The sequence below is a fragment of the Nelusetta ayraudi genome, unplaced genomic scaffold (genome assembly GCF_046127955.1).
Source record: "Nelusetta ayraudi isolate G7.1 ecotype Tasmania unplaced genomic scaffold, CSIRO-AGI_Nayr_v1 ptg000195l, whole genome shotgun sequence".
In the NCBI taxonomy this organism is placed as follows: domain Eukaryota; kingdom Metazoa; phylum Chordata; class Actinopteri; order Tetraodontiformes; family Monacanthidae; genus Nelusetta; species Nelusetta ayraudi.
Window position 1 is genome coordinate 587,240 of NW_027466244.1, and position 20,294 is coordinate 607,533.

The window sequence follows — 20,294 nt, forward strand, 5'->3', positions numbered from 1 at the left end:
AAATCAACTGAAAATGCATAGTTTCCCTTCCAAAATGCCAAGGCGCAGCCGTTGGCACAAAAGGGGTCCTTCGATCAGAAACGCTATGTCTGCCTCTGCTCTGTATTTGCTGTAATTTGTCAAGGAAAACGCGGGCTGGCCTGGGACTGCTTGGAGGCTCATTTGCGTATAACTCGCCCCGCCAGCTCACAGCCGGGCTCGTGCCTTTAAACCCGGAAGTTCAACAGAATGATCCTTATGAAACAAACGACGTGAAACGCGATCGCAGCGCTCCGGGCAGAGACGTGCTCGTCCAGCGAGTTATTCCGCAAATCAACGGCTGCGGCACTCATGACAATCAACTGATGTTTTCCCAGTTGTTTTAAATATCGGCGTCAATAGAAGACGGCAAACTGTGAACCCGCGTTGCCACGGTAACCGCAGCGGACGTGATAGTAGCCATTTCCGGGCTCGTTGACCCCCCTCTGCGATAGTGGAGCGGGACGTCGGTGCGAGAGGTGCCGGCGGCAGCAGCAGCAGTAGCAGCGGAGCGGTGTCAGTGAACGTCGAGGCGCTGGTGGACGAAGGCATGGCCGCGGGCAGAGGAGCCGGCAAGGCCGCCTCGCTGTGGGACAACACCAGGATACGGTTCGCCGTTTGCTTCCTCGGTGTGTTCGTGTGTTACTTCTACTACGGGATTCTGCAGGAGACCATGTAAGTAGCGCCAGCTGACGGCGTGATTCCGGTGCCAGGGTCCATTGGGAAAACTTGGGTTTTTAAAGATCTGCTTAGCTTTCGCTGTTTTTTTGTTTTGTTTTTCAAAGCTGTAGTTTTAATGTGTATTTCGCGACGAATTGGGGACCCACAGTCCTTCTCTTGAGAAGTGCACAACGTCACCAATACTGACTGTATCGCTATATTCTCTAACAGAGATAAGTTTGACTTGTTCCTGGAGTGAGTGAAGATCATTTTTTTTTTTTAATTCGCTGACAGGAGGAGGACAAAAAGTAGGGAGCGTCATAATGATCAAAGCTCTTTGCAGCTGTTGACGCCAACAAGAAATCAACACCAGTCCCCGGTCACCGTCACAACCTCTCTGTCTAAATGTCAGCACTGCCCCCCCCCCCCCCATTCACTGCCGTAATTACACACACTGCGCCCTCGACATTCATGGCCTTCACTCGAAAGCATCTCCACTTTTCAAGGCGCTCCCCTGCAGCGCTTGGCCCTCGGCTCTCCTGTCACTGTGAGGTCTGAAGCATCCTGCCACGTAGGCCTGACTCCTTCTTTTCCCCACCCGCAGCACTCGTGGTGATTATGGCTCTGAGAAGTTCATATTTGCCCGCACGCTCGTCTTCATCCAGTGCATCGTCAGCGCTGTGTTTGCAAAGATCTGTGAGTATCAGCCGTTTCCTGCAGCAACTTCATTCGCACCTATTTCATAAAGTAAAGAAAAAAGAAGTCTCACCTGATGGGTAAACGGTCGTTTCACCTTCTCCCCGTCATCAGCGATCCTGTCGTTTGAGGGCAGCAAGCCGGACCACACCAAGAACTGGCTCTATGGTCTGTGCTCCCTCTCCTACCTGGGCGCCATGGTGTCCAGTAACTCTGCCCTCCAGTACGTCAACTACCCAACACAGGTGAGGTGTCCTGCTGCGTGTCGGGCAAACTGTGTTAAAACCTGACGCATTTTAATGGGAAAGTATTTCTCGCCGTGGTAACCTGAGCTATGTTTTGTTGTTGTTGCAGGTGTTGGGTAAATCCTGCAAGCCCATCCCAGGTAAATATCTCTGAAGCCTGATGTGTCACCTGCTACTTCCTGCTTGTGTATCTCTGGGAAAACAACCCTCCTTCCTAATTGTGGACTACTAACGTTGCTGAAATGGAGACCAGATGGCAGCATTCAGTCATTATTTTTTTTAACTTTTTACATACTCTGTTCTCAAAAACCCATCAACAGCATCTGAGCCCAGAGCTGGTAAAACTTCTCATCAAAATCCCTTTGAAAGTTCTGACACCGTCGCCGTGTGCTTCCACCGTGGTTGAAAATGAAAAAGTGCGCTCCCTTCAAGCGGCGTCTCTGCGGTCGGCCGTCATCTGTGTCAATATTAACCGATGCTGCCGTCTCCGTTAGTATAAGCCTGCCGATGCACACGTTCCCCTTGTACCTGCCGAGGCAGAAGGCTGCAGAGTCGTTCCTTAGACTCAGTGAGTGAGCGTGGAGAAGTGAGTCAGAGAGCACACGTGGCCATTTGGTACCTGGCGGCCCTGTGACTGCTCCCATCTTGGTTATCTGCTGTTACATGTGAGCGCCAGCTATATATTAACCCCAGTCTCAGGGTTGAAGGCCTCGCTGGTTACTGGCCACGTCAACAACCAGAGAGACGTCTGCAAGTACACAAATCCATCATTTTAAACAATCCTCTCCACTCCCAGCGGACAGATTTCATATTTCTACAGATTTCCATATCCGCACACATCTTGACAGGAGCAGCGTTCTCCTTCAAATAGTGCATTGCTGTTTTGCAATGATCGGGAATGACAACTTTTGTTTGTGAAGCGGCTTTTTCTACTTCAGTTTCTTTTCTCTTTTTTTTTTAAAGTGATGTTGCACACCGCCCGGCTCGACAGCCAACTAGCAAGACACCTCGCTAGAGTTGTGCTGACAGCTGGTGTCCTTCCATCCTTTGAATTCTTTCCTGGGGACATTTAGCCGACTCCCACCTGTCATGTTGTCGTCGTTGCAGTGATGCTCCTCGGCGTGACGCTGTTGAGGAAGAAGTACCCGCTTGCCAAGTACCTGTGTGTGCTGCTCATCGTCGGCGGCGTCGCCCTCTTCCTCTACAAGCCCAACAAGAGCTCGACTGTGGCAGACGATCATGTCTTCGGCTTCGGGGAGATCCTGTTGGTGCGTTTGCAGCGCCTCGCGTCGCCGTCCATTTTTATTTTCTTTTTTCTTGACTGTGACCTTGTTGTCCCGGCCGTGCAGCTGGTCTCCCTCACCCTGGACGGTCTGACTGGAGTGGCCCAGGACCACATGAGGTCTCGCTTCCAGACCAGCGCCAACCACATGATGCTGAACGTCAACCTGTGGTCCATCCTGGTGCTGGGACTCGGTGAGTCTTTGCTCTCACTGCTGCCTCCCCGGTGATAAAACTGTCCCTGACTGAAGTGAGGTGTCAGAGGGAGCTGCGCCTTGCGGCTTCTTCTGAGCGACAGCAGCAGAGGAGGAGCTAACGAGCAGAATAATCTCATTGCTATTCAGTTCTGCCAGGATGTGACAGAAGAAAACAAACACAGCTGCTCTGAGTGCCGGGATGCAGGTCTGCACGGCGGAGGTGTTTATCAGCCAGATAATGGGATAATCAGCTGATCAGACAGAACAGAAGCAATCTTCTGTCGACTGAGACAGCGTGTTTATGCACCGGCACACGAGGCGACATTCTGTGTCTATATTTAGCTTTATTACTGCTGTTTATTTTCAGTGGGATTTTCTGTCTTGCTGTGATTTAGTCTGTTGATGAAGACGGAGCTGAATTGCTCCAAACTCTTGTCCTTCGCTCATTACTTGGCCTGAGGGGAAAAAAAACCCAGCATGTTGTTGTACGGCTCTGTCGGTGTAATAACATCTTTTTAAAAACCTTGTGAAGCTGCTAGTTTTCTCCCTCTGCCTGTTCATAAATATGACACTCTGTAGAGTACAATTTTTGGACCATCATCACAATTTCATGGGCCAGAAATCAAACTATCCGCAGCCTAATGGTGTAGAGAGCCCAAACCTTGAAGCCGGCAACCGTCGGCGTCCACAGGCCTTTATGAAAAGGTGAACGCCGTTCCCTCTCCGGAGCCTGGACTCATTAATTCAGCCAGAGGGAAGTGTCGGCACTTATCTCCACAGATAAGGAATCCTGCACCTTTGAAAGCCCTCGGCGCCGAGAGGAGGACGTTTTCGAAGTGGGAACGCCCAGAAAATGGATGGGAGGTGATGATAGAGACCAGGAGGTGGAGATCAGCATCAGGGCTGGGAGACTAATTGGCAGGGCCTCCAGTGTTTTTCTGGGCCATATTAGATAAAAAAGAGGCGTCTCTATTTATTTCTGTCCGGTGTTTAAACTCTGTTTCGGCCGCTGCCTTTATCAGGAATTCACCTGCCGAGGCCGCCGAGTGCTGAGATTTCCCAAGATACAAACTCATCCTCAGACCTTTTGCCCCAGCAAACCTGTTATTGCCTTTTCAGACCAGCTGGGGGAGCCACATGCCTACTTAATCAACACTGGGCGGAATTTGATGCCCAGATGTGCAAAAAAAAGAAAGAAAAGAAAAATGTATGTGTGCAGTTAACTGTCTGTTGTTTTTCCTCTTCAGCCGTGTTGTGGACGGGTGAAGTGTGGGACTTCCTGAGTTTTACCGAACGCCACCCGAAGATCATCTACAACATCCTGCTGTTTGGAGTGACCAGCGCTCTGGGGCAGGTGAGTGAGGGATGAAGCGGCCCGTCGAGCTCTCTGGATTTTGATGATCAATTTTTTCTTTAATTGTCCTTTTTCCAGACCTTCATCTTCATGACGGTGGTGAGCTTCGGGCCTCTGACCTGCTCCATCGTCACCACCACCAGGAAATTCTTCACCATCCTGGGCTCCGTCATCCTGTTTGGGAACGTCATAACCTCCTTGCAGTGGATAGGCACCATGCTGGTCTTCCTCGGTGAGGGCGGAGCCTCGTCTGTCCTCGTTAATTCAGCGTGAAGGCGTCAGGATTCTGTATTTTCCTGTTTCCTCCAGGACTGAAACATCAATCCTCTCTCTCCCTCTAACATTCCTCATTTTCACTTTCAGGTCTCGGATTGGACGCCAAATTCGGCAAAGCCCCCAAGAAGACGTCGCACTAAACATCACGAGGAGGAGATGAACACGGACGGACACTCTGCGCTAGGCTCTTATTTCCCGGAGACTTTCTGTAACGGGCTCACCGTCCGAGCCTGACACTCGACACGACTGCGGTTGAGTTCTTCAGTGTCTAGCGAGCCCTCGTTGCTTTTAGCCTCAACTGTGAACGCGTCCCGACTGAACTGTGACGGCACCTCAGCATCTTCACTCCACTGCAGAGCGGCTCCGAGACGCAGAAGGAAAACACTCGCTGTTGTTTTTCTCCAACCGGCCCCACGCTGGGAAAATGAACCAACTTTTTTCCCCAGCTTCTCACCAACGAATCCGCCGCCACCACCACCGCGCAAGTCCCGGTTCACAACTTCACAGACCGTCGCTTGAATATGTGTAACCGTTGATATCATGTCATTTCTACACTATATAAAGGAAAACGGTTTTATGTAGCCTGATGTGTCGTGTCCATTGTTAAGCTGTTTATTTTCTATACCTTGGAAGTAACTTAATATAAAAGGGAATTTGTCATACATCGTGGAGTTTTTTTTTTTTTTTAGAACTACAATTGACTTGAATACATAATCAATAATTCACATTAGTTGCTTCGGTAAATATTTCTACATTATCACCTATTGACACAAATGCAATTATGTCGATATATGTGCCAGCATTGAGGCGGCATAAATGAACTGAATGTCTAAAGAGATGAGATTGGCTTGAGTGAGTGTGAGGGTGGATGAAGAAAAGCAAAACACGGTTTATTCATTCAGGAAAAAAGCGAGAGGGAGAAGCCACGCTAGTTTTGGCTGCGTAAACTCTCTGATACTAGAAACTCTTCCTGCTATAGTGATTACAGAGGATATACAATTGACTTCTTATCATTCAAAGGGGAAAGTAACGAAAATAAGTAAAGGCACGTGTCACATGAGCTCAGAAAAAAAATTGAAGTTGAAAGAAACTCAACAGTGCCCTCTTCTGGTACCTCATGAGACCCTTGGCTCGTGACATCCATGGGCTAAATCGATCTGTTCATTTTGTTCAATGCATTATTTCGATAACCTGAGAGTTATTGTCATATGTGATGAGTCAACAGCAGGTTCCTTTACACGAAGCATTTACGAAATTTCTTATGTAAAAAAAAGAAGCTAATAAGTAAAATAAAAGCAAGTAAGTTAAAAACAAAAAACAAAAATTGACGTCAATACAAAACTTCTGGGATTTTGACCGGGTTGAAAAAAATAAATCCAAAATAAGACTGTTACATGAGAATAATTCCCTTTTTGAGTTTATTGAGATGATGACTGTTGATCTACAGTTCAACAAAACTGTCAATAGAGCCGTATTGTGCCGGAACGAAATGTTTAAAGGAATTGTACGTTAAAACTACAAAACGGCAAATTAACAGACGATCTGTTTATATCCATGGCATATTCTGTTGGATTTCCTCGATACATTATTATTATCATTATCATCATTATTTTCAAAAAGTCTTCTTCTCACCAACTCTCACTCAGGCATTATTCTAGCATCCTAAACTCCTCCCTCGGCCTTCCTTCCGCCCAGAGTGGCAGATTAACTCGCCTTTTTGGCAAGCTTGCTGGTAATCCATTTATTACTACACACATTGGGAGAAATCGGCCTCTCGCAGTCGACACGATGTTCGCCGTGGTCCGCAAACAGCTGAGGAGCCACCCAGCAGTAAGTTTGGCTCGGCCATCATGTGGAAACGACGACTTTGAAGAGCCTATTTCGTGAATTCCGACCATCTGTGAATTCCTTTTGCTAACTAGCTTAGCTCAACTAGTCAGCGCTGCTAGCTGCGGCTAGTTCGCCCGACTCTTTGACCGCTGTGACTTTGACCAAGGATAAAGATGCGCTCTTGTGTTTCTGATAACGTTTATGACCCATATTTGGTTATCCATTTGTTTTGGCGCCAGTTCTTGGGACACCCGATACTTGAGAGTCAACTCAGGTCACGGCGTCAGACGGGAGGAGGGGGTGTAGTGGTAGCGGCTGGTTGTTAGCGGGGTCTGCTGGGGGTCTCAAAATAGCAACTGGTTAGCGAGTTAGCTGGCTGGCTAGAAAAACTAGGCCCAAACAAACACTGTTCGTGCTTACAGTAGTGTTGTAATCAAGACCGCACCACCCGAGACCAAAACATTATAAAGACTAGAGAGTATCGAGACCAGGAAGAGAAATATTCAAAGAGAAATATCATCAAAACAGAAAAAAAAAACTGACCGCAGGGTGTCACTCTGGGTGCCAACAGAGTGTAAAACAGCAGCAGCTGGATCATTTTTTGTTATTATCGTGTCATTAGAGTGTTGGCTGAGTCTCAACCGGTCTTCAACAAAAATCTGTCCAGTCCGAGACCGAGACGAGACCCAGTAAAAATGCCTCTGAGACCAAAATGAAACAAGAGCTTTAAAAAGTGAAACAAAGTGTGATCTTTTTAACCAAGTTAATTTTATGATGATGATGATGATATGGCTTTATTGTCATTGCAACACGTAAACGTGTACAACGAAATTCTGCAATCCCCGTCCAAACATATTCAGTACAAAAACTACAATAAAGAGGAGAACAGGAGGGGAGGGGAGGAGGAAAACTATGTTCCTGGGAGGGAATACAGTGTGGGACTGGAAAAACAAAAACCCTCAGCAACACAAGCACATATAAGACATTGCAAACATAGAAACTCGATATCTTGCACGGGGGGGGGGGGGGGGGTGAGTTGCTCCGGTGTAGGCAGGCAGCCATTTCCAACATTGCCTGACAGATGCCATGGCACTCAAGGACAGAGTGTTTATTGACAAGACAAAGAGTTGACATGGGTTATTTTTTACTTTGTCGTTTACAGCTCATCCCCCTGTTCATCTTCATCGGTGGTGGCACTGTCATGTCCATGGCGTATCTGGCTCGTCTGGCCCTGAGAAACCCTGACGTCTGGTAAGAAAACTAGTCCTGCTCCCCCCCCCCATGCGTAGCTGTCTCAATATGAGTGCAACTGTAGGGGACGATTTGTGTGCAAGAAAACAAGCTGGTGGTTTTTGATTTCTGACTAAACTTCTAGCCTTGAAATATTCCAAGTGAATGTTGTTCTTGCTTCTGCAGCTGGGATCGCAAGAACAACCCAGAGCCCTGGAACAAGATGGCTCCTACTGATCAGTACAAGGTGTGCCGCTCACTCTTCTCCTCAAAAACTATTGCTTCTAATCAGACTGTGCAACAGAACTCTATTTAACACACTGGGACGTGGCAGTAACTTGTGCGTGCGTGCGTGTGTGAGAGAGACGTGTTGCTGAGCTGTGGATTATTCCTTGAGTTGGATCAATCAAAATCACCTAATCTGGTTAATGCTGGCTTGCAGTAACTAATCTGATCAAGTCGTCAGCAGCTCTTAACTTCTAGACGCGTCGAGGAGGCGCCTTGATTCCATCTTGCTGCTCCTCCACTGGCAGCCGAGCCTGACTGCAGCTTTTCCAAGGTGCTTTTCCTCTCGCTGAAACTGAATTGTGTCTGCCTTGTCTGTCAGTTCTATGCAGTGAACATGGACTACAGCAAGCTGAAGAAGCAGGGCCCCGACTTCTAGATCACGTCTGCTGGACCGAAGGCCAAACTCAACCGCACAGAATCATTGGGAGAAAAATTTGATTGGGAGACGCAGAAGCTTAAATCCGCACAAAACGATCCATTCTTCTTTTAAGTTTCCTCATCGCATCTCAGTGGCTCTGTTTAAAATCGTCTGTTACCCATTTTCAATGGTTGTCAATAAAGTGAAGAGGTTTATATTCTCCTCCGTTCTGAGAAAAGAACTTGTTTCATCTGCTTGAATTCCATCAGTGGCCACTCTTCTTTCCTCCTTCTCCTCCTCCTCCTCCTCCTCTCATTCTCTATCACCATGTCTTTATTTTCCTTTGTGCTCATGCTCAGCATCTTCAGTTGCTCTCGCTTGCATCACCGTGCAGACGTCACCTTGTTTACGCCCGTGTCATGCGCCGCCCTCGCTTCATGGGCTTGGCGTTCACCTCATTCCACCTCGCTGCCCTGCTGCAACCCAGCTGCTGGTGAGCAGTGTGGCGCTCTATTATTGGCTGCCGTCCACAGACCAGCCTCGGCGTGCAGGGGTCGGCAGACTTTAACCCCGCCACCAGAGGGAGCAGTGAGCGCCCTCTAGCAGACGCCTCCGAGCTGCAGGAGGTTCCTGCACGGCTCCTCCAGCTTCAGGCTGACTCGCGGCGCGTTTGATTTCCTCCGTGCGGCTCAGAACTGGGGAGGATCGTCCCCTTATAGAACGGCTTCTCGCAGATTCTGTCAGATGAGCGGGTAAATGTCAACAGGTTTGCAACGGGCGGCGAGGATCGGCAGCCGGCGCGGTGGTGGAAATGTCAAGGAGACCTTTGTCGCCGCCCACCTCCACCCAGCCGGAACCTGTCTCACCCGGAGGACGGGGGGGTTCACCCTGCAGCACGGCGTGGAGCGGCGATGTTCACGTTGGCTGCGCCGCCGTTCCCGTCGCCCGTGCAAAGTGCCAGAACGCCCCAAATAACTGTCATCAGCCGGAGGCGACGGGATCAACCGGGGGCCTGTTGTCTGTCTGCAGCTGGCTGCTGTGTGGACGCAGCCGCTAGTTTTCAGCCGCTGCCGAGCCGAAAGGAGGCAGGAGTGACGCTGATTGGAGGCGGACAGGATCACTGCTGTTGGGAGGAAAAACACACTGATTTTATTACAGCATCTGCAAGGCTGGAGGTTGGAGTGAAACCTGTCACGAGCCGCATCCATTTAAAAAAAAAAATATATATATGTATATATTCTTGACATTTTAGTATCTGGCTTATCAATGTTTTATACTCTGAAAGGTTTTTGCCGACGCTTTAGTGGCTCATTTTGTAGCTTTTCGATACTCAAGTTCTATCTCACAGACTTTCTATGCGTGCTGTTTTCTACCCTGGTTCAATAAACGTCCTAATGAACTTCCAATAAATGCACTTCAGTCCCTTGTTTCTTTGTGGAAATAGTTTGGCTGCGGCTCCGCGTCAACCCGCCAACTCCATTAATTCTGGCTGATGTGTCGCCCTGACCCCCGGTCGGGGTCGGCGCTTGACGGACAGCTGCAGGGTTGGAGGTTCAAAGCGGCTTCGCGCCGGCCAATCCTCCGAGGACGCCGCCGTGGCCTCCGGTCTGACCCGCATCTTTACCCCCCTCCTCCCGACCCCTGACCCGTCTGCCCGGTCCTGCCACGCGGCAAAAGGTAAGATCGGAAGAGAAAGAAGAAATAATGAGGGGGACAGAATGCGACTGCTGCAAATTGTCCTCCAAAGGCCGAGTCAAAGGTCAGGCGGCGCGGAGGTGGGAGGGGCAGAGCGGGGCAGGGTTCTGGCCGACTCGGCTTTGTCTGGAGCCGCTCGGAGTTCAGAACATCTGTGGTGACACATCGACCGACACAAATGTCACGCCTCTGGGAAAATATCAAATTACCCTGTCGGAAATCCTCCACTTTTTTTGATATGCCTTCAAATAAAAGGTACACAAACCTTATGCAACTTTAATCAAGCGGTGCATCAGCAGCAGCAGCAGTCTGGCGTTATCTCTTCAAATACATATATTCAAATTTATCTCCGTGTGTTTTATCGGCTGAGCTGCGAGGATTAGGCAGAAATGCAGGTGACATTTTGCTGAGCGCAATTACTGCCGAGGAAAAAAAGAAAAAAAAGAAGTATTTTTTTTCAAAAGATATTTCTGTAAAGAGATGTATTCCAAACTCGGGCAGCACTTTGTTCCCCTTGGAAGTGATTCGTCTTTAGCTCACGTCTGCTCTTGGTTTCCCCAGACTGATATCCCGGCCGACTGATCATCACGCCGCAGGAGATTCCAATCTTTAGCTCGTCTTTGGTGCGAAACGCGTAAAGTGTCAAAGTTAAAACCGGTGAAATTATTCGATGCTATAAAAACCCCGAATTAACCTGAATTAAGCTTTAAAGGACGCGTCGCTCGACCTTCATCTCCCTCTCTCAGGATAAACTATCGAAGACCCTGCAGGGGGCGCCATGTTTAGCCCTCTGTTTACAGCCTTTCACATGTTTGGAAGAGGAAGACACTGAAGGCGGTGTCAGAGGGCGGAGTCAACACCTGGACGGGGGGGCCGTGACATCGATGCATTAAAAACAAAAAAAAACAAAAAAAAAAAACAGTGGCCAGTCGAGGTACTGCAGCCAAAAATCCCACGCGGCCCAAACAAACAAACAAAAAAAAAAACCTCCGTCGCAATTCTCTGTATTGTTGCGGCGTCCAGTCGTCTCCTCTCAGCCAACTGTGTTTGTCAGTGCTGGTGTGTTTGTGAACGGAGCCCAGGTTCCTGTCTGCTGCTCAGCCAATCAGGACAACTGGAGGCACCTGTTGGGGATTCGGGCCTGTTTGAGCACCGCTGACCGCCGTGCTGCGGATGTTATTCCAGGTATTCCCGCCAGATATTTGGCTGCTTTTCTTTATAACATGTGGTGTCACGTGACCGGGAAGTTTATTGTTCCTGTTGTGTTGTACAGTCGCTTCTTCCAACCACGACGCTGGCTGAAGGTTCCCGATTCTTCGTGGCTCTGTCGTCTGCCTGCTGCCTGCGCTGGTGAGTACAGTGGCCGTTAGACTCGATGTTGTTGACTTGCTGGCTGTATTGTGCGCTCACTGCCTAAAGTCAAAGTAAGTCGAGGTGGAATTTTGGGTTGTTTTGCTCTTTACCGTCATTTTCAAGCTCCAAGCGAAATACTAGAATCCTCGTGCCCGTAGTTGGAAATGACCCTAATATGTACATATACAACGTTCAGTGACAATATGAACCCCCCCCCCCCCCCACCACTTCCACTCCCACTCCCACTCCCACAATCAAAGCATCAGTTTTAGCAGGGAGTCAAAACTCAGAAGGAGGCTGTAAACAACAGGCTCAGTTTGATGCGTCCTGCAGGTGTAGAGAGTGCGTTGGATCAAAACTGACAAAATGTGAAGATATGAAAATGGGCAGAACACAGTTTTCTTTTTAAACTCTGCTTTTTCACATTTTATACAATTGTTTATACATTTTTTTGATATAATACAATTCTCTTTTTTTTTTTTTTTTTTTTTTAAAAGAAGTATGCTCTCTCTTAGTTTTTTTTTGTTACCTCTTTTGAACCACGCTGCAATCTCCCCACGGCAGGTTTAATAAAAGGCTCTCTTATCTTATCTCAGCATCCAGTTGTTGCTTTTGGACCTGAATAACAGAGACGTTGGACTGAACTTGATAGAAATCTGTCTTTGAGTCAGAAATATAATCTGTCTTGTGCAAAATTAACTTTTAATGAACGATTTGACCATAACCTTTTGTTGTGACACATGGCACTGTGTGTGTGTGTGCGTGTGCGTGTGCGTGTGCGTGTGTGTGTGTGTGTGTGTGTGTGTGTGTGTGTGTGTCTGTCATTATGAAGCTAAATGGAGACACAATGAAGCTGCGTTTCCATTTTCTAGAATTGCGCAAAACCTAAATATGGCAATAAAAAACTGCTGATGGAAACGGCTGTTATGTTTGGACGGAGGAGGAGGCGGAATATTTTTTTCCAAGTCATCAAAGAGAAAAAATATAACAAACAACGCATTCTTGACAGCAAACAACTGTAAACAAACGAAAGCAAACGTAATTTGTGTTAAAAACTCGCAGGACGAGAGAATTACAGCTGATGCTCTTCACACCATTCAGTGGAAACACCTGCAAATTGTACTTTAGAAATATTGCTTTTATTTCTGGGAGAAACTGTGATGGAAACGCAGCTCGAGTGACCTTCTGCCTCTTCGGGTGACGCTGGAAGCTGTTTAAAATGGGCTCACGGTCCTCCAGGCGGCCGTGTGGCGACAGGAAGCTTTGTCGAGAGTGCGTCAGGGAAGTTTCATCTCAGGCAAGACAAAAAAAACAACCAAACCAAACAAAAAAACTGCCGGCGTTGATCCTTGAGTTTGCGAACTCTGGATGACAAAGTGGCGTTTGCAGCAGCTGCGGCGAAAAGGTCAGGGTTGTCGATGTGTTTTTGCATGAGGGATTGAGTGAGGACGCCGCAATTTAGCAGCCGTTTCAGCAGGAAGAGCAGCGGTATTAATCAAGCCCGTCCCTCCTCCTCCTGTGTGTGTGTGTGTGTGTGTGTGTGTGTGTGTGTGTGTGTGTGTGTGTGTGTGTGTGTGTGTGTGTGTGTGTGTGTGTGTGTGTGTCTTTTATGTCCCGCATCACTCACTCTGAAGCCCATTCAGCAGGCGGGAGGCCTCGCCGGATGGTTAGACATCGCCCCATAAACACAAGGTCTCGGCTTTCGCCTCCCAAACAAGCTGCCGTGTGTCTCCTGCTTAAGTGTCCTTGAGCAAAACGGTGGCGGTCCGGCCAGGATGGATCTCCGACGCTGCGGGACAAACGCCACCACGTAGCACAAGTTTAACGAGCAGCGTTTACGCAGAGCGGGCCGGCGTTAAGAACTATCAGACGTGCAGCATCCAGCTTCTCATCATCCTTGGCATCTCTGGTTTGATGAAATCTGTTTTTTTTTTTTGTTTTTTTTCCTTTTTGCATCCCTGCCTGTGAAAGCAGGTCAAAATTTAAATAGCTGAAAATAGAACATCTGGCTGGGCCTTGTCAGTCAGCCGTGTGTAATGAAATATGGAAATTGGGCCACTCTTCAAAGAGATGAGGGCCTCTCTGTGCCGTCCTGGGTCTCCAGCACCCCCCCCACACTACCTCCCTCTACCCATCAGCCCCAGCGGAGCCCCACCCCTCGGAAACGTGTGCTACATTTCCAGGTGCTGCTGCCGCAGCCCGGTCCGCGGCCGCTGCCAGCTCGTTAGCGCTCGCAGCCTGGCGGAGCTGGCAGCTGGCATCATTAAACTTCAAACCGCCTTTCGACCCGGGGTGCTGCTCCTGCTGCTGCTGCTCCTGCTGCTGCTGCTAGTGCTGGTGCTGCTAGTGCTGTTGGTGGTGCTAGTGCTGTTGGTGCTGCTAGTGCTGCTGGTGCTGCTGCTGTTGGTGCTGCTGCTGGTGCTGCTAGTGCTGGTGGTGCTGGTGCTGCTGGTAGTGCTGCTGCTGCTGCTGGTGCTGCTAGTGCTGGTGGTGCTGCTAGTGCTGCTGCTGCTGGTTCTGGTGGTGATGATGGTGCGACGGGTGCTGGTGGTGCTAGTGGTAGTGTTGTAGTGCTTGGGATTGGTCTTGGTCTCAAGGCCACTTTCTAAAGGTTCTGGTCTCGTCTCGGACTCTGAGGCGTTTTTACTCTGTCTGGTCTCAGTCTCCCCCTTATTCCTAGTTCTTTTATTATTATTATTATTATTATTATTATTATTATTATTATTAATTCTAGGAAGAAAAGTTTTTTTTTTTTTTAATGGTTCAAAATAGTTATCAAATTAGCAAAATGTTTAAGAAAATCCACCTTGCTGAAAAGAGATGTTGCTGTTCCCTTTAGAAGCAAACTTGAATTTAAAATAGATACTGGTCATTTCTTTTTGTCTGTTTTGTTGTTATTTTTCATTGATGTATAAAGTCTTGGTCTGGTCTTGGTCTTGAACTCCAAATGTCTTGGTCTGGTCTCGATCTCGATGCTCTGTAGTCTTGATAATGTCTTGGTCTCGGTTGGTGCTGTCTTGACTACAGCACCAGCTGGTGCTGCTACGCCGCTAGAATCTACGCCGCTGTTGTCATGTGATTCTCTGGAGGCCACTTGTCCAGGTCCATACTTGGATTATTGCCCATTAAGACTTGACGGAATACATTAAAACAACTTTACACGTCAGTCTGTTCAACGTTTTGCAGCAGCGCTACCACCCCCGGCCACTAGGTGGCAGTCGGCATTAGCAGTTAGCGTCAGAACCGCAGGGCCACCCAGCAGCAACTCCTCCCCCAGTTGTTCGTCAAACCTAAATATGCTGCGAGCTGCTGGGATGCAAACACAGAGACGAATGAATAATTAAAGGTCCAGTGTTGCATGTAAACATCATTAAATCAGACTTAGAATCAGAGATTTGATGAGCTGGAGTTAATTCATAGTTCTGACCCGCTCGTTAAACATTCAGATGAATCACTGCAGTCTCCTGTCGTGTACATGCGCTTGACAAGGAGTCAACTGGACCCCCGACGCGACACTGGACCCACATTAGCAAGTGTTGACTGCCGACTGGGCTCAGCACTTCAGTCAGATTTACACAAAGCATGAGCAGCGATGAGCTTCGTCTTTGTGACACAGTGGTGTGACTGAGATCCTCTGGTCCACGTGCTGAGGTTGAGCTTCATTCAGAGTCGACGCTCCAGCCTGCTGACAGTCTTGTCCAGTTGTTTCCAGTGAGGAAAAACCAGCGTCTGCGGATGACCCACGGAATCTCTGGACTGTGAAGAGCAGAGCAGAATTCCATCAGGAAGGGCTTTGCAGTTCTGGCAGCTTCCCTTGTTTTTCCCGCTCACCGCCAGAGGCGGCCGGAGAAACAACCGTATTTACCATAATTGAGTTAATGTCGGTGTTTTTATTTTTATTTTTCTTAATGCGTCGCTGCGATGAGACGCTGGCTGTATTCCGCCGGGTGCTCGGCCCTCCGGGGGGGGGCTCAACCTAAACGCTCTCCGGATGTGATTTTCTTTTGCAGATATTGCTTCCAAATAGATTGTCGTCCATCTCCTCCTCCTCCTCCTCCTCCTCTCCCCCTCCGTCTCTGTCTTCCCTCCCAGTGATAAAACAAGATTTAATTTGCATTCAATCAGGCTCAGGTGAGGCAGAGCCGCCATATATCGCCAAACGCTGCTCCCGCCGGAGCCACAAACCGCATCAGGCTCCATTATCATTCCCTCCTTTCCTCACGTCTCTTCTCCTTCTCTTCCCTTGTGGTTTTGTTTTAACACCCCACACTGGGGCACAAACACAGACTCGGTAATTTCCGCCGTGACGGAGTCATGAATGATAATGGCTTGATTATTTGGTGAAAATTGCTCTCTTTAGATTCATTCCGTGTTTGGTGATAATTGAGAATCTTTGTGGGTCCAGAAAATACCAAAGTGTTCCGCTGACTGCCCTCCGACACTCCCACAATCTTTGTAATCTCGTTGCTGGATTCCCTTTCTCTCCCGCTCTCGCTCTCTCCCTGTCTCTCTCTCTCTCTCTCTCTCTCTCTCTCTCTTTCTTATGGCCGGTAGAAAACTCATTTCAGTGCTGTCGAGGAGTGAAAAAAAAAAAAAATCTGCCGATAAATTTCATTAAATCAGAGTATTACAATTCCAGACGGTTCCAATAGAAATGCTGCACCCTCCTACTGGGAGCGGCGCAGGGCGGGAGGGTACAAAGCTCCCCTGATACCTTCAAGTGCATCAGACGATCTCAGACTCTGCCTTTGTCCTCCGGCCATCTGCAGCGATCTTCTGTCTCTCACCTTAAAAAACACCGTCCGACTGCTCTTTGAATACTGGCATCTGTGTTTTTTAACAACATTTTAATCGCGAGCGAGAAATGTGCTGCATTGAAATGCGTTGTTGGAAGAAAAATACGAAAAATTGACAAAAAGGCCGAAAAGTTTGTTTCGGTAAAGCGACAGTGTGAAAGTGCGACCTCTAGTGGTGGAACTGCATTGCGTCATTGTCCCTTTAATTGGCCACTGAGCTCCTCTGGATGTGTCCTGATCGCTGAACGCTGAGGGAGTTTTTTTTTTTTTTTTTTTTCCTGCTGCAATGGTGAAATTTTCTACCCCAGAATACGAGGCCACAAATTCTATTAATATGCCCTAATAGCGGAGAGGAGCGCCCCCTGGCTGCTAATGATGCTGCTATGTGTCCGGTATCGGTGCAACAAAACAGAGCAAGAAGGAAAAACCTTTTATTGTTAATGTGCAGGAAAGAAGAGCCGTTAATAGGTCTGAGTTTGCTGCTGCGAGGACCGCAGCTTGAGCTTCTTCCTCTCTCTGCTCCTTAACGAGGTCCTGGTGTAGTCTCTCTCTCCCTCTCTCTCTCTCCCTCGCTTTTATTTATTTATCTTTTCTTTCTTTCTTTCTTTTTTTCGTACAAACACATGAGCAGGAGGTTAATTGTTGCAGTGGAAACTGGCGGCGTGGGCGACTCGCTCCCTAAAACATCTTTAATGAGGTGTGTGTGTGTGTGTGTGTGTGTGTGTGTGTGTGTGTGTGTGTGTGTGTGTTGATTCGTTGGTTCTTCGGAGACCTTGTGCATTGATCGACCCCCCCCCCCCCCCGTTGTTCCTCCCCTCCTCCGCCTGCTCCCCCCCAGGTCACTGGGATGAGACCCCCCCCCCCCCCCCCCACGACCTCTGACCCCTCGACCTTTGGGCCTTGCACTGCCATTCTCTGTGTGTCATTTCCAAGTGCTCTACACATGCATCATCATACATCCAAGTCGCTCCCTATGGTTGGCCGGTTGTCGGGGGAGCGGGTGACCCCTCCCCTTTCCCCTCCACCCCTCCGGCCATGCGCTCACCCTCGAACCCTGCGACTGGATCGAGCCAGTTCTTTCAAAGAGCAGCTTTTCAGTTGCAAAGCTGCACGCTTGCAGTTGTTGTTGAATTTTTTTGGCAGCTGCAGTCGCTGCAGGCGTCCACGGGGAGGCAGCAGAGTGCCTGCAGTTCGGAGGGGGCGACCCCGCTCTGTAAGCAGTTGACCCTGGTGGTGGCGGTGGAGGGCCGGCTGCCACGCTTCATGAGGCGGAGAGCAGAAAAAAAAAAAGAAAAACCCCATCGGTGGGACTGGAGCAGCAACCCTTCGGACGCCATCTGCCACCTCTCAGCGGCCGTGACAGGTGGCTCCGCCCCCCCGCCAGCTGCCGCCGCCACCGGCATCTGGCCGCAGCCACGGCAACTTTTCTTCTTCCTCCTCCTCGTCCTCGTCGTCGTCGTCGTCGTCTTCGGCGACTCGCTTGCACTTGTGTGGCGAGTTGGAGTGGAGTTCGACTGCGGAGATCCGAGGCGCCGGATCAGCGATGGCAGCGAAAATTCAAAACCGCCCGCAGCCTGAGGGAAGCGAACAGGAATTAGGAGACGGTTCGGAGCTTCGGCGGGACGGGTGAGAAGAGATGTGGCCTCAGGTGGGATGTGCTCGATCTGCAGGTGGAGAGAGAGAGGGAGGGAGAGAGCAGCGATGAAGCACTCAGAGACGACGCAGACGCAGCAGAGCTGATTGTTAAATAGATTTAAGCCTGAGGTGAATACCTGCCTTATTTTCTGTGTGAGGAGTCGGAGGAGGAGAGGCGGTGAGGACCTGCAGCCACATATTAACTGGGTTCAGAGTCGATATTTAGCCTCTCCGACTCCTCCAGGGCCTGCAGAAGGCGTGGGTGTTGATCTCACACCTTTTAAATCCAAAATCCACAAGGTTCTTTAGAAACTTCTGGAATAGACCTGGTTCTAACCCTCTCTTTGTTCCGGCAGCGCTGCTGGATTGTGGAAGTTTGAACTCCACCCAGACGTTGAAAACATCCGCACGAGTTGGCAACACGCACGCACATCGCAGAAGATTGGGTGTGCTCTACTGGAACTGCATTAAACAGTGCGTCATCGGGCGACAGTCGCACAGATGCTGTGCAGAATCATTCAAGATCAAACTCTGATTTCAGAGTGTTGCACTGAGGTGGAATCACGCAATCGCACTCCTGCGACACTCCCACCGAAAAACAAACCAAAAACCCTCTGTGCCGGTCCCGGCCCAGAAAGACGCCACGCTCCAACCCATTCCCGCCCACAGAGGGCAGTACAACCCCTCTGAAGTGGACAGTGGCGAGAAGAAGACGGCAGCGGGGTAACGTCGGACCGAGGCTCCGTGCTTCTGTGTCGGCGGAGCAGAAAACAGCAGCCGCCTCTTCCTGCTGCATCGCTGCCCCGTAATTCAGTTGGATGAAAGAAAAACAAGGACGGCGGCTGGTGTGTGTGTGTGTGTGTGTGTGTGTGTGTGTGTGTGTGTGTGTGTGTGTGTGTGTGTGTGTGTGTGTGTGTGTGTGTGTGTGTGTGTGTGTGTTGAGTGTGTGGGGATAAAATGTTGAGCAAGACGATCCGGGGCGTCCGATTAGGCTGTGATTAACCAATCACAGCCCAGCGCCGCCACCGCCGCCGCCCCGTAACACAATCGCCGCCTGGCTGCGGCGTTGAGTCACGTCCCGCTCAGATTTAACGACCTCTTAAAGCAAATGTGCTTTCTGCGGACGGCGTTAATTCCTGCCGGCCGCTGCTTTAGGGCCTCGTGTGGAGACGTGACGGCTGCGGTCGGGGGGGAGTGGGGGGGCGCCGCCTCCGGGGCAGCGTAGATCAAGTGGCAGCGACTGGTTACGAGGCTCCGGAGGCGAGAAGCGACTCGGTTAAAGAGCTCCTGGGCTCCAAGTGAGGCAGGATTTACTCGCCGCTGTTTTTAAGAAGTGCTAATTTGCGTTGAAACACCGCAGCTTGGGTTTGTTTATGGTCCCCGCTACGACTTTACGGGCAAATATCGTCGTCCCGCGAGGCTCCTTTCGAAAAGGAAATAAAAAAAAAATCCCTTTTTAAAAGGAAGTGTAAACCAATTTAAGAGTAAATAATAGAAAAGGAGAGAAGCTCGCTCCATATTTCCTGTAGTCTGCAAAGGGTTTTATTTTTTTCCGAGAGACGCGGCGGGCGGCGGGTGACTCGCTGAAAACAATATGCAAATGTTGTCCCATATATCCGTGTCAGAGATGTAAAGCAAACTTTTTTTTTTTTTTGTTTCTTGATCTGCTCGTGTCGATGCGTCAGCGGCCACGGAAAAGAAACTCCAGCCAGGTTCCAACGCTGCTGCTGCTGCTGCTGCTGCTGCTGCTGCTCTCCGCCCTCGTATCGCCCGCCGCCCGCTGGCTTTAACCTCAACTCCCGCCGGAGGCCGACGTCCGTCTCTTCCGCCTGATTGGCCCTAACGGACAATAGAGCAGTTGGGTGTCCGGCCGACGGTCCAGGTTAGCTGTTGACCCAAAGACCCGAGTTTGAGACGTAGATTTGGCGATGATTAAAGATTAAACGGAGGGAAAATGACGCGACGAGGGCCGACTGTTTTTTTTTTTTTTTTAATCCTTTTTTTTAAATTTTTTTTTATCTCAGTCTGTTTTCGGAGGGAAACGCCACCAAAAGGGTCCGGTGGGAGCGAGGGTCCTACTGGCCTGGACGGGGAGAGAAAACATGAACGGGTAAATTCACTGGAAATAATTTGTTTTGAAACAAATTGTCGCTGTCTGCAATTTGCCTCATTACCATTTGGTGGCACCAAATCTTACACTTTGGCCCTTTAAAGGTGCGTCAGTGTGTGTGTGTGTGTGTGTGTGTGTGTCAGATCTACAGTACGACAGAACATAAATACAGCGCATTATTCTTCGACGGCAAACGACTTTACAAAGGCTCTAAATTAATTTTTAATTCCGTTGAGGAGTAATTTATCATCTGGCTGTTGAAGCAACACTGA

The 20,294-nt window shown here is 49.3% G+C and overlaps 2 protein-coding genes across 2 annotated transcripts; both read left to right on the forward strand.

Annotated features, from left to right (window-relative positions):
* The first annotated feature begins 68 nt into the window (after positions 1-68).
* Positions 69-5,389, forward strand: slc35b1 (solute carrier family 35 member B1). The gene is made up of 9 exons (XM_076015710.1): positions 69-693; positions 1,283-1,374; positions 1,489-1,619; positions 1,729-1,759; positions 2,727-2,887; positions 2,969-3,095; positions 4,345-4,451; positions 4,530-4,683; positions 4,815-5,389. The coding sequence occupies exons 1-9, from the start codon at positions 569-571 to the stop codon at positions 4,865-4,867; spliced, it is 981 nt and encodes a 326-aa protein (XP_075871825.1). The 5' UTR covers positions 69-568; the 3' UTR covers positions 4,868-5,389.
* Positions 5,390-6,397: 1,008 nt separating this feature from the next.
* ndufa4a (NDUFA4 mitochondrial complex associated a) lies at positions 6,398-8,674 on the forward strand. Its single transcript, XM_076015711.1, has 4 exons — positions 6,398-6,557; positions 7,720-7,808; positions 7,974-8,034; positions 8,395-8,674. The coding sequence occupies exons 1-4, from the start codon at positions 6,516-6,518 to the stop codon at positions 8,449-8,451; spliced, it is 249 nt and encodes an 82-aa protein (XP_075871826.1). The 5' UTR covers positions 6,398-6,515; the 3' UTR covers positions 8,452-8,674.
* Positions 8,675-20,294: the final 11,620 nt, after the last annotated feature.